We start from the raw sequence: 14,400 nt of genomic DNA, 5'->3' as shown, positions 1-14,400 counted from the left end.
CGCTGATGATATAAAGCGGCCTTGCTGTGGATGTGCTGTGTCTTGCGACACTGCTCCTGACCCAGGGCAGTGGATGTGCTGTGTCTTGCGACACTGCTCCTGACCCAGGGCAGTGGACGGGATGCAGGGATGACCCATCATCCAGGAGGTGCCAAGATAAGAGGGAGGGTAGAGGGTGGAGGGAAGTGGAGTGTATTAGGGATGGAATGGGCGGGAATGGTCTTTATGCCTTTGTTTTTTTGGTTACCTCCCTTGTAAGGGGGGAAAAAACCTTTTTGGTATATGTTTGTTTTTTAAAAGAAGTTTCTAAGTTTTCCATAGTCCATTTTATTATACATCAGTCTTCCTTTTCTGTACTTCTCATTTCTTTCCATATATACAGTGGCCGCGAAAAGTTTGGGCGCAAAATTATAGGCGCCCCAACTTTCCTCTAAACTCAAAACTTGCGAAAAATACAACTTTCCACCCAAACTTTTCGCTATTTTTCAATGCTAGCGTTTGTACCCGTATTTAGCCGAGACAATACACACTATTTGGCAACTCTGTTTAGGCGCACTCGATGTCACATGGTGTCAGTTTCTAAACATCTCTCACGGAGAGTAGTCTTTTTTTTTGCGGTGGTCTCTGTTTTTGTGCCTTGATATCTCCGTAATGGGAAGTGGTAAAGAGCTGGAAAGAGACACAGTTGTTACAATTATAACCCTCTATAAGGAGGGTTATAAGTGTAAAGATATTGCTACTCGTGTGGGAATTGGAGTGCGTCAAGTGCAAAAGTGGACCAAGAAATTTCGAGACAAAGGAAGTGACATCATTCCTACTCCAAAGCATCGCTCTGGTCGACCAAGGAAGATATCAAATCATACTTCTACGGTTCTAACTGCCTCCTAATAACCATAGGAGGAAGTTAGAACCATAGAAGTACGATTTGATATCTTCCTTGGCCGACCAGAGCGATGCTTTGGAGTAGGAATGATATCACTTCCTTCGTCTCGAAATTTCTTGGTCCACTTTTGCACTTGACGCACTCCAATTCCCACACGAGTAGCAATATCTTTACACTTATAACCCTCCTTATAGAGGGTTATAATTGTAACAACTGTGTCTCTTTCCAGCTCTTTACCACTTCCCATTACGGAGATATCAAGGCACAAAAACAGAGACCACCGCAAAAAAAAGACTACTCTCCGTGAGAGATGTTTAGAAACTGACTCCATGTGACATCGAGTGCGCCTAAACAGAGTTGCCAAATAGTGTGTATTGTCTCGGCTAAATACGGGTACAAACGCTAGCATTGAAAAATAGCGAAAAGTTTGGGTGGAAAGTTGTATTTTTTCGCATGTTTTGAGTTTAGGGGAAAGTTGGGGCGCCTATAATTTTGCGCCCAAACTTTTCGCGGCCACTGTATATCCTCTTTATTTCAAACTCAAGTAGGGTATGGTCACTTTTCTCAGTTGGTGTCTTGTATTCAATTTTATTCTCATTTTCAGGCTCTGTGTTTGTGTGCATTTACTAATTGATAATGCATTGTATATTTATTTGTACTGCCCACTTCCAGGTAATGCTGTGTATATGTATGAAGCCCCACCACCTTATCCAGGCATAATGGGTCAAAGTGGATATGCTGCAGCAGGCACATTTGCAACACCTGCAGGTTTGTGGATATTATTGACTTAAGATTAAATCTTGACCTCATTATAACACTTATTTGGAGATTTTGTATCACCTGATGATGTGTTCTATGTGTGGTGGTTGCATCTGAGGCAGTTTGAATCTGTAGCGAGGCCTATTCTGCATTCGTACAATCTTCAGGGGGTTATTTTCATCCAGTGAACAGCATGCTAATAAGAAATACAATTCAAAGCTCATTTTACTGTTTTTTAACCTTGATATATTATGTTGGGGATTTTTCTTTCTTTCTTTTTCTTCTACTTATAATTTCCTTATAATCCCCTGTGGTGGTGGGAAAGAATACTGCCACCAAGTCTTCCCACTTAAGTTGTAAGAGGCGACAAAAGTGGGATGGGTATTAGGAATAGACATCGTTTTTCCTGTAGCCCCAAAGGGGACATTACTAAAAAAAAGTGAAGGCATAAGAGGGTCTAGTAATTTCCAACCAGTCCCCAAAGGTTTGGGTCTCTTAATGTGTGTGGATATGGTACAGATGAGAATAAAAGGGAAGAGATAGGCAATATGTTTGTGAGAAGAAAGATGGATGTGTTGGCATTGAGTGAAACTAGTTGAGAGGGAGTGGCGAGTGTGAGTTTGGGAGTATAGTTGGGAGGTTCTCAGGAGTGAAGAGAGGATAAGGGAGAGAAGGGGTGGCTATACTTGTAAGTGAAGAGATAGGTAAGTGTGTAGTGGAGAGGAAGGAGGTTTCTTCAAAGTTAATGTGGATAAAGGTAAAACTGGGAAGGGAGGTGTGGGGTTTTGTAAGTGCATATGGGCCTGGTAGTGAGAAGAGTGTAGAGGAAAGGGAGACTTTTTGGATGGATTTAAATGAGTGCATAGAGGGATTAGGGGGAAATGTCAATGTAGTGGTATTGGGAGACTTAAATGCTAGAATAGGAAATGAACCAATTGATGGAGTAGTTGGGAAGTGTGGAGTTCCAGGAAAAAATCATAGTGCAGAGTTGATGGTGGAGATGTGTCTAGAGAGTTGATGATAGCAAATACAGTATTTAGGAAGAAAGTCAAGCATAAATACACATGGGAGAGGGTGGTGGATGGAAGGGTTGTAGACAGAGCATTAATGGACTATATAGTGGTAACCAGGAGTATAATAGGAAGAGTTAAGGATGTAGATGTTCTAAGGGGGAGAGTGGTGGAATATCAAATCATTTTTTTGGTGGAAGATAAGTTGAGAGTGGAGGCATTTACTTGTTTCTCTCAATCTACATTCTACCTCCACCTCCACTCTTTCCTGCCACATTTGCCCTCAGTATCTAAAGCTACCCACTTTCTCCAGTCTCTCACCCATAATACTTTCAATTTGCTGCCATACTCCCCCCTTGTACATCTCGTCACCTTACTTTTGCCCACATTTATCTTCAACTTCTTTAATATTGATAATGTTAATAATAATGATAATATTAATGATAATGATAGTAATGATCTATCAGGAGAGTATTATGTAAAAGGGTTATGCTAACCTTTATGGTAAGAATTAGATGTCGGTATTTGAAAATATTTTCTGGTTTAATGTAAACATTTGTCTTGTGATTGACAATTGATTCAATTTAACATTGTGAACTCCCCTCAATTAGGAGGCTAGGACTTGTAACAGATTCAAATATGATTGGTATTTTATTTTTCAGAGGCAAAAGCCTATGAAGCTGCACAGAGTGCCTATTATGACCCCAGCAAGCCACAGTATGCATTTGTGCCTCCACCTGCATATGTAAGTATAAATTGTAATTGTTCATTGCCCACTCCAACGTGCAAATGCAAAACTGTTGACATTGAAGCAATACCATGTACTGAGGATATAGAATGCATGGTTACATGCAGTCAGTACTTTAGGGACAGTTTTGGTGGCACCACTATTGACCAGAGCTTTATGTCATTCATCTGTGTTAATCTATTCATAAAGGAATAATGGAACCCTTGTTTATTTATTATTGCTGTAACTCCATTCTACTGCCTTCTTGAACCCATTCTCTACCATGTGTAAAACTCAGTCATGTTTCTGATTCTCCACTAGAGGGGGAGAGAGTGATGCCAGTGTTATTGTAGCAGTGTGGGGACTGGATTTTTTTTTTTCTTTTTTCTTTTTTCTTTTTTTTAGGGGGGGGGGGGGTTGAGGTAAAGAGGATCTAGGACTCCTAACACATATTAGGTCATTGAATGTGTGTAGATGTGGTATGGATGAGAAAAGGGAAGAGATTAGTAGTACATTTGTGAGAAGTAAAACTGAAAGGGAAAGGAATGTTGGAGTTTGGTAGGTAGGATGTTAAGAGAGTGATGGAAGAAAGGAATGGCATTGTTAGTAAGTGGTGAGATTGCCAAGTGGTGTCATGCTGATCAGTGACACAGGTCTGTAGTTTAGTGGTTTCTCTTTACATTCAAAGTGGACTCGTGAGTGGTAGCTGTTGTCCTGGAGAGGTGTATGCATACATGTTGAATCTTGTGCATTTAGGGCATGTATATTGTCCTGGGTTTGTTTCGGTGTCACTGGCTTGTATTTACCTAGTTGTATTTTGCAGGAGAGCTATGCTCATAGTGACCTGCAGTTGTATCTTTCTTCATCCAGTTTTTTCTTAAAATCATGTGTAGTTTTAGCACTCGCTGTTTACTCTTTCATTTTGTTCCATATATCTATTACTATGTGAGGAAAGTTCTCTCTCTCTCTTTTTTTAAGATCTCTTCTGTAGTTGTCTTTCTTGTCTTTCTTAAGTTTCTTCTTGTGTCCTCTTGCATTTCTTGTCCTTAATCTCTATATCAGTGTATTTACCTAGTTATATATGTATTTTACCTAGTTGTATTTACCTAGTTGTATTTTGCGGGAAGGGGAGCTATGCTCGTGTTGTCCCGCCTTTGTATCTTGCAGTGTCTAGTTTGTTTTTAAACTCATGAATGGTTTTTGCGCATACTATTTCATTGTCCAGTTTGTTCCAAGTGTCCAAAACTCTATGAGGAAAACTGTTTTTTTCAGTTCTCTTCTATAGCTATGTTTTTTTATTTTCTTTCCATGTCCTCTTGTGTTTCTTTTGTCCCAGTTAAGTAAGTTCTCACTATCGAGTACCTCTGTGCCTTTCATGATTCTGTAGATGGTCAATAGGTCACCTCTCTCTCTTCTTTGCTCCAGTGTCGGTAACTCCAGTTTAGCCAATCTCTCTTCGTATGATAGGTTTGCAAGTGCAGGTGCCATTTTTGTAGCTGCTCTTTGGATTCTTTCTATATTCTTTTTGGTACTGGGGGACCACAATGTCGCTGCATACCTAGTTGTATTTAGAATACAAGTGTTTGATAGAAGAGTAAAAATTTAGGAAGAGTGAACAATCATTGGGCCTGTTCTGGAGACTAGATATTGGCCCCTCAGAGTGGAGGTTGGGGATTGTAATCCACTCTGGGTGCTGGTTGGGTGCTTAGTTTCACTCGGGGCATTGAGTTGTTGGGATTCCATTCTCCTTCAATTGTCTCTATATTGACTCTTGACTTAAATTTGTGGCACCTTACCACAGAAGAAAAATACATACATACATACATACATATACCAAGGCTTTTTCCCCCTTCCAAGGGAGGTAGCCACAAAAGGAAAGGCATAAAAACACTCCCACCCATTTCATCCCTAAACACACTCCACACCCCTCCCACCCTTCCTCTCATCTGAGCACCTCCTGGATGACGGGTCATCCCTGAACCCTGCCCACCGCCCTGGGTCAGAAGCAGTGTCGCAAGACACAGTACATCCACAGCAAGGCCGCTTCATTTAATCGGCGACCCCCCCTCTCCGTCCCCCTTTGCATATAAGGAGAGGACGGGGAGAAATCCCTTCGGGCTGCGTCAAAATTTACTCAAACATACTACCCCACCCCCCACCCCCCCGCCAATTCCTCCTCATGCAGTCACAACATCATCCATATACAACCATTCTCCACTCACCTCTGTCTTCCGTCCTCTCCCTTCCTTCCTCAACAGACATTCCCCTCTTCCCCAAAGCCCCCTTCACCCCATCCATCCACCTCATCCTAGGACGTCCCCTCATGTTCACTCCCTCCACATCTGCCTTCCATACCTCTTTTACTAGTCTTTCTTCACTCATTCTTTCCATGTGTCCAAACCATCCTAATATTCTTTCATCAACCCTCTCTCCCAAATCCTTTTTCACCCCTGTTCTCCTCCTCACCTCCTCATTTCTCACTCTATCTACCGTCTGGGGTATTGGCTGCTTGTTATTGTGGCAAAGTAGCATGCAGTCGATACTTTAGGGTCTATATGGGGCGCCCCTACGGACCAGAGCCACACATCATTTTGTCTATGATAGAAGAAATTCTGTTCATAGAGAAATGATGACACTTTTATATTACGACTGTCCCTCCGTTATGCTGTCCCCCAACCCCTTGTTGCTGTCCTGTACCATTTCTCTGAGTATTCTCTTTCTGATTGGGGGAATTCCCTGTGGTGGGGGAAAAGAATACTGCCACCAAGTTTTCCCACTTGGATCGTAAGAGGCGAGAAGAAAGGGACGGGGAGAGGGACTAGGCATCCTTCTCCCTGTAGCCCCACGGGGCACACATCCTAAAGACAAAAGTGAAGAAGAAAAATACAGTGATCTTAAATTTCATCTAGTTTTCCTCTCATGAAAACTGGCTGCATTCATATCTCCCACCTTAGGATGATGAGAAAAGAGGTGACAGTCTTTGATTGGTAAAGGAGATTTGAGAGCAGAAACAAGAGTGGCTCAGCATTCCCCTAAATAAAGATTCATCTCCAAAGATTAAATGAATACTATGCAACTCTGATCTGCACAGGTGCCATTCAAGTTTCTTTAAGTATGTATTGAAGAGGGATAGGGAGGGAAAGATAGTTGCAGTGGGAAGTGCTAAGAAAATGACTGATGAGTGAGGAAAATGGAGGAGAAGTAAGGAAGGATGAAGTGAAGGCAGTTGATAAGATGATGAGAGCAGGTAAGGCATCTGGTCTGGATGGATGCCATGCAGAATGTCTAAAAAAAGGAGGTACAGTCATGTTGGACTGGTTGGTGAGGTTATTTAATGTTTGTTGGAGAGAGGGTAGAGTGCCGGAGGGCTGGAGGAGTGCCTGTATAGTTCCACTCTACAAGGGAAAAGGGGACAAGTGCGAGTGTAGTAGTTTCAGAGGGATTAGCTTGTTGAGTGTAGTTGGGAAAGCTTATGGGAGGATCTTGATTGAGAGAATTAGGAGAGGAACAGAGGAAGTAATTGGTGAGGAACAGTGTGGATTTAGGACAGGTAGAGGTTGCGTATATCAGATTTTTGTGGTAAGACAGATATGTGAGAAAGCTATAGGAAAGGGTAAGGATGTTTTTTGGGCATTTTGGATTTGGAAAATGCTTATGACAGGGTAGACAGGAAGGCACTGGCAAGTTTTGCAGATATATGGGATAGGAAAGCTTTTAGGAGCTGTCAAGAGTTTTTATGAGAGTAATAGAGCATGTGTCAGGATTAGAAATGGAGAGAGTGAGTGGTTCGAGGTAAAGGTGGGACTTCGTTAGGGATGTGTTATGTCACCCTGGCTGTTCAACTTATACATGGATGGGGTGGTGTGAGAGGTAAATGCAAGGGTGGTGGGTCAGGGATTGGAGATGGTTAAAGAAAATGGAGAAAAGTGGAAGGTGAACCAACTGTTGTTTGCGGACAACACTGCGCTTGTAGCAGGATCAGAGGAGGGATTGAGGAAGTTGGTGACAGAGTTTGGGAGTGTGTGAAAGAAGAAATCGAAGGTAAATATGGGTAAAAGATGATGACATGTACAAGGAGTGAAAGTGGCAGTAGACTGGAAGTGAGCATTAAGGGAGAGCAACTGGAGGAAGTGGATAGTTTTAGATACTTGGGTGCAAATGTGGCAGGAAAGGGAGGAGTGGAGTTAGAGGTAGAATGTAAATTGAGAGAAGCGAGTAAATGCCTTGGTGGATTAAAAAGTGTAATGAGGAATAGACATTTGGGAATGGATGCTAAGAGGAGATTGTATGAAGGAGTGATTGTGCCAACAGTACTGTATGGGGCAGAAACATGGAACATAAGAGAGGAAGAGAGAAGGAGTTTGAATGTGTTTGAGATGAGGTGTCTGAGAAATATGATAGGGGTTACTAGGCAGGATAGAGTGAGAAATGAGGAGGAGAATGGGGGTGGTAAGGGAGTTAGATAGGGTGGATGAAAGAATATTGTGATTGTTTGGGCACATGGAAAGAATGAGTGAAGACTAGTAAAGGGGGTATGGAAGGCAGATGTAGAGGGAGTGAACATGAGGGGGCAACCTAGGATGAGATGGATGGATGGGGTGAAAGGGGCTTTGGGGAAAAGGGGAATGTCTGTTGAGGAAGGACAGGAGAGGACAGAAGATGGGGGTGAATGGAGAATGGTTGTATATGGATGAGGTGGAATGGGTGGGGGGATGGGGGTGAGGTAGTGTGTGTGAGAAAAATTTGATGCAGCCCAAAGGGATTTCTCCCCGTCTTCTTTTATGCATGAGAGGATGGAGAGGGGGGTTGCCGATTTAATGAAGCAGCCTTGCTGTGGATGTGCTGTGTCTTGTGACACTGCTTCTAACCCAGGGCAGTGGACAAGATACAGGGATGACCTGTCATCTAGGAAGTGCCAAGATATGGGGGAGGGTAGAGGGTGGAGGGGAGTGGATTGTATTGAGGATGGAATGGGTGGGAATGGTTTTTGTGTGTTTGTTTTTTGGCTACCTCCCTTATAAGGGGAAAAAAGCCCTTGGTATATGTAAGTATTGAATGCAAATAAATATGTGGTTGTTACTCCAGTACAAATTATTAGGCATGTCAAAACAAAAGAAAAAAAATGGTTGCTTATTTGAAATTGTATTATGTTGCTGAATATGGAGAATGGTTGTATATGGATGATGTTATGATAGCATGACGTGGAATTGGCGGGTGGATGGGGGGTGAGGTAGTATGTGTGAGCAAAATTTGACGCAGCCTGAAGGGATTTCTCCCCGTCCTCTCATTTTATGCAATGGGGGGACGGAGAGGGGGGGTCGCCGATTTAATGAAGCGGCCTTGCTGTGGATGTGCTGTGTCTTGCGACACTGCTTCTGACCCAGGGCAGTGGACAAGGTGCAGGGATGACCCGTCATTCAGGAGGTGCTAAGATAAGAGGGAGGGTGGAGGGGTGTGGAGTGTATTCAGGGGTGGAATGGGTGGAATTGATTTTGTGCCTTTTTCTTTTTGGCTACCTCCCTTGTAAGGGGGAAAAAGCCTTGGTATATGTATGTATGTATGTATTATGTTGCTGTAACTTTTATTTTTGTGGTGGGGTTGTGGATGGGTGCATGCCTTGGCTGGGTACCTCCCTTGTAAGAGAAGAGGTCCTTGGTATATAGATAGATTGAATTTTATTTTAACATGGTCCTTGCATAATATGGGAGGATTCATTCATTTGTATAGGCTACTATGGGATTAGGTTCTCATTAGTTGGACACCCAGTCTCATCTTGGCTAGAATTCCTATGTGAAGGTTCTTAGGTAGGTAGTCATTCTTAAGGATTTTAAGAAATTACAGATATGCTCACTTTTATTTTCATACATTAAAACCATGATTCATTTCTCATCTGCAGTCAGAGTCACCTCCTACCTACAGTGAAGCAACGAAGAAGTCTCAGTAAGCATCAGCAGGATGTGTATAAAACATCAACAGGGCATCCTTTTTGATGGTGATGTACTTTTTTGGTTATGGGAGGGGTTGTCTATAATGCTTGCATTAAAGTGCAAAGAATTGGAGTTACCAAAGTTGTTCATTTGAATACATTGGGAGAAAGGTAGGAAATTTTGAGTTGTCAAAAAAAAAATTGGAAAAGTACCAAACCTGCAATGGAAAAAAAATGTAAAAGTACTAATAGTGAATTGGGGGATTTCTCTGCAAAGTGGCAAGAAGTTTCCTCTTCCTCACACATTATGTAAGGGTTACGGTTGTGAAACCTGTTCTACAGCAAGATGGGCAATCATATAATGAAGACAGCCACAGTAGTTGGTAAAAATAAAATCTGTAAATCACACACTCCCACACAAGTATATATCCAATGTATATTGTTGCTGTGCTAGATTATAATCATTCCGTTTATGTCATATTTGTGCATTAAAACTTCCTTAAGTCAGAATTGCAGGCAAGTCAGGTTTGGATCACTTTGGTTAAATTTGTACGATAGAATGAGATTGCTATTAATGAAGGACAATCCTAAGTTTGTGATGGAATCAGCACAGTAAAAGAGTTGGTCCTTATTGCTAAATACCTCTGTGCCTTGGGGTTTTGTTGTATAATTTCTTGCAGCTAATACATAACCGAAATGTGTACATACGCAAAATGATTTAATCTTTACAATTTAGTTATTAGCATTGCTTTCTCATTACATGATGTACTATACATCTGCAGTGCTTCTGGTCATTAATTGGGCCTAACATAAAGTTGTAATATTTGTTAAATTGGACTGACTTGAGCTTCATATGGACTTAAAGAGGTTTTATTGTATTGGCTAATTATTTATAAACAAGGATTATAAAGGTTTGTTTCCCTATGGGTAGTCAGGCTAGATGGGCATAAGATGCCTGTTATACACCCAATGATAATATAGTTGTTCTATGTATAGGTGAATTATTATTGTTTGCATATATGATTATTACCCAAGGAATGATATATGAACCATTTCTGTATTTTACTTGATTAGGTATGTTGAAATTATGTGATACAAAGGAGTAGTCATTATACCATAAATAAATTTTATTGATGTATATTATAGTATTTTATAACCTTTTGATATGGTTGTTTGTGTATATACACACATGCATGTGGCATCCAGCTTGCTGGAGTAGTGAGTGATCGTCTTAACTCAGTTGCTCTAGTTAGTCTGTCCCCAGGACTGAAAAATATCACCACTCAGCATATCAGCATTTTGGTTCAAGTAGGCAAGTAGTTAGGTGTATTTACCTAATTGTATTTTATGGGAAGGGGAGCTATGCTCGTGGTGTCCCGTCTTCATATCTCATTTTATCTAAACTATTTTTAAATTCATGTATTGTTTTTGCACACACTACTTTCTCATCTAACTTGTTCCAACTGTCTATTACTCTGTGAGGAAAGCTGTTCTTTTTCAGATCTCTTCTATAGCTGTCTTGATTTTCTTTCCGTGTCCTCTTGTATTTCTATCATCCCATTTTATCAGATTCTCTCTATCAGTAATTTCTATGCCTTTCATGATTCTGTAAATAGCTATCAAATCTCCTCTCTTCTTTGCTCTAGTGTCTGTAGTTCAAGTTTTGCTAGTCTCTCTTCATATGATAGTTTTGAGAGTGTTGGTGCCAATTTTGTAATTGCTCTTTGTATTCTTTCAAGTTTTTTTATACATTTTTTTGTACTTGGTGACCATATCGTTGCTGCATATTCCAATCTTGGTCTTATCAGTGGTTAGAATTTTCTTCATTTCTTCATCCAGGTATGTAAATGCAACTTTGATTGTTCTTATTAAATTATAAGTTTCTCCAAAAAAATTATTTATATGTTTCTCAGGTGACATATTATTCATAACAATGACTCCCAGGTCCTTCTCATTTTCTACCTTTTTTATTCCTTCTTCTCCCAATTTATATGATCTTGTTATTCTGTTTTTGCTTTTTCCAAATTCCATTATACTACACTTTTTTGTATTGAACTCCATCTCCCACTTCCTACTCCATTCCTGTACTTTATTTAGATCACTCTGTAGTGACTCACAATCTTCTTCCGTGTTCACTTTTTTCAATAGTTTTGCATCATCTGCAAAGAAGCTCATATAGCTTTCAATTCCTTCATCCATATCATTAATATATATAGCAAACATTATTGGGGCCAGAACTGTTCCTTGTGGAACACCGCTTATTACTTCATCCCATTTTGAGTGTTTGTCTCTTATCACTACTCTCATTTTTCTTTCTTGCAAAAAGTCTTCCATCCAATTTAGCAGTTTGCCCTGTATTCCTCCTTCAGTTTCTAATTTCTTAAGCAACTTCTTATGTGGTACTTTGTCAAAAGCTTTTTTTAGGTCTAGAAATGCACAATCAGCCCATCCATCTCTTTCTTGTATTATATCTATTAGCCTTGAATAGAAACATATTAAATTGGTGACGCATGATCGTCCTTGTCTGAATCCAAATTGTCTTGGATTTAGCACATTTTTTTTTTCTTCTAAATATTTTACCCATCTACTTTTGACAATTCTTTCACAAATTTTTGCTATTGTACTTGTTAGAGAGACTGGTCTATAGTTGGTAGGGTCTTCTTTATTTCCCCCTTTATATATAGGTACTATATTTGCTTTTTTTCCAATCTTCTGGAACTTTTCCTTCTTTCAAGGAACTGTTTATTATGCTATGTATTTTGTCTGCCAGTTCATTCCTGCATTCTTTCAAAATCCAGTTTGCTATTTCATCTGGTCCATGCGATTTTCTGACATCAAGATTACTCAAGTATTTCAATATTTCATTCTTTGTTACTTCTATTTCTTTCATAGGGGGGACTTTCTCTTTCCATTCGATCTCTTCAGGTTGTATGTTCTCCCTTGTAAACACTGATTTAAAATGTTCATAATTTCCGCCATTTCAATTTCCTCTCTGTATTCAACTCCTCCTTGTCTTAATTTCTCCAAATCTTGTTTGTTTTTCAGTTTGTTGTTTACAAATCTGTAAAATAGTTTTGGTTAATCTTTACATTTTTCGATAACATCTTTTTCATATTTTCTCTTTTCCTCTCTGCACGTTTGTACATATTCATTTCTATAACAAGTATATATTTTCCATTTTTCAGACCTTTTGTCTTTTTTCCATCTGGTCCAAGCTTTGTCTCTTTTGTCTTTTAACTCCCTACAACTTTTGTTGTACCAGCACTTTACATATTCCTTTTCTTGTTTTTGTCTTGGGACATACTTTTCCACTCCTTTTTTATAAATTTTTGTTAAAATATTCCATTTCTCTTCCACTTTTGTTTCTTCTTTGTATATTCCTTCCCAGTTTTCTTTTTGAAAGAATTCTCTTATTTTATCAAAGTTTGTTTTTTCATACATCATTCTTCCTTTTCTATATTGTTCATTTCTTTTCATGTATTTTTCCTCACTTAGTTCCAGTTCAATCAATATGTGGTCACTTTTACTTATTGGTGTTTTGTATTCAATCTTTTCCACTATTCTAGGTTCAGATGTAATTATTAGGTCTAGTCTTGATGGTTCTTCATTTCTATACCTAGTGTTCTCCTGTATCCACTGTCATTGTATGGTCAGTAATCATCTCGAGTAGAACGTTTCCCCATGAGCCGTCTCCACCCTTTACTCTCATCTCTTCCCAGCAGACTTCTTTGCAATTAAAGTCGCCCATCATAACTATTCTTCCTCCATCTTCCATTATCTTATTTAATGTTATCTTTGTGTCCTCTAACATACTTTTATGTTCACTCTCTTCCCACGAGGCTGTTTTTGGAGGCACATAATTTATCACAAACTTTCTGCTCTTCTTATCTGTCTTCCACTTCGATCATGATCATCTCGACTGTATTCTTTCCATATGTGACACACCTCACATTTATATCCTTCTTAGTCAGGAACATAACTCCACCCCCTTTTTTTGTCTCTGTTTCTAATCCAATAATTATATGCATCATGTCCTACACTGTTGGGTGGTAGTGGACCTTTTAATTTTGTTTCTACAATTCCCATTATGTCCGGTTCTTTTTCCTTCAGATAATCATTCGGCTCATTCAATCCTGTTATCCATCTATATTTGTGTAAGACACTCTTAGTTTTCTGCCACTTCCATTGTGTTCTCTGTTTCCCTTTTGTTTTTCTCTAGTATGTCGAATTTCCTTACTTTCATATTTACTCTCCAATAGAATTTCTCTTTTTCTGACTCTCTTCTGTTCTCGTTTTTTTTTTTCCTTAGCTTGTTGTCTTTTCATTTTTTCCTCCTCTCTTTCCTCTTTATTCATTTCCCTTTTTATCCATACCTTTTTATATTGTCCACTTGCTGCTAGTTTCCCTGTTTTTTATAAGATATTCTCTGCTGTCGTTTGTGACCTGAATTTAATCTTAATTGGTCTGGTCTTATCTGTACTATACTTTTCGAGCCTAAACTTCTCTTCAATTTGTTTCATTATTTCGGGTTCATCTTACTGAACTAATTCTAGTAAACTGCTTACTTTTTAATTTTCCTCCTTGATTCTTGTGGTTCTATCTGGGTTATGTTTCTCTTCCATTCCTAATATAATTATACATTTCTTTTTATCTGCTAAGTCTCTTGCAATATTCTCCTTCTGTCTCATCACTTTGATAACTGAGTCTTCAGTTTGTTCTTTCATTTGCTGTTTAATTATATCAGTAAATGCAACTTTACAATTTTCCTGTATCTTCCACCCCTGTGCCTCTTTTGCTATTGCTTCTTTATTGTCTTTATTGTTCCTTTTTAATTCTTCATTCTCCTCTTTTACTTCTCTTAACTGTCTTTTTAGTTCTTCTATTTCATCAGTTAAATTTTTGTTCGCCTTCTCTAGTTCTTCCAATGTTTCAACCCTTTCTGCAATTTTTGACATTTTACCGAACCTAATCTCCCAATGTTCGGTCATTTGTTCAAGTTTTTCCTCCAATTTTTCCAGTCGGGGGAGGTTGGTATCCTCCGCCCCCTCATTAAATCCTTGGAAATTATTATCCTCACCTTCCATTGAACTGCTCT

General features: G+C 39.4%; 1 protein-coding gene across 1 annotated transcript in view; it reads left to right on the top strand.

Annotated features, from left to right (window-relative positions):
- Wbp2 (WW domain binding protein 2) overlaps positions 1–10,443 on the top strand; it is a 49,522-nt gene extending 39,079 nt beyond the window's left edge. Inside the window, exons 5-7 of the mRNA XM_076208611.1 lie at positions 1,556–1,651; positions 3,315–3,397; positions 9,276–10,443. Coding sequence (XP_076064726.1) covers positions 1,556–1,651; positions 3,315–3,397; positions 9,276–9,323 — 227 coding nt within the window. The 3' untranslated portion in view covers positions 9,324–10,443. The remainder of the gene's footprint in view (positions 1–1,555; positions 1,652–3,314; positions 3,398–9,275) is intronic.
- The last annotated feature ends 3,957 nt before the right edge of the window (positions 10,444–14,400 follow it).

This window comes from Oratosquilla oratoria, chromosome 25 (assembly GCF_046742065.1).
Source record: "Oratosquilla oratoria isolate Oo_2021 chromosome 25, ASM4674206v1, whole genome shotgun sequence".
Classification (NCBI taxonomy): domain Eukaryota; kingdom Metazoa; phylum Arthropoda; class Malacostraca; order Stomatopoda; family Squillidae; genus Oratosquilla; species Oratosquilla oratoria.
Note: the sequence above shows the minus strand (reverse complement) of the source record. Positions and strands in the feature narration are given on the sequence as shown.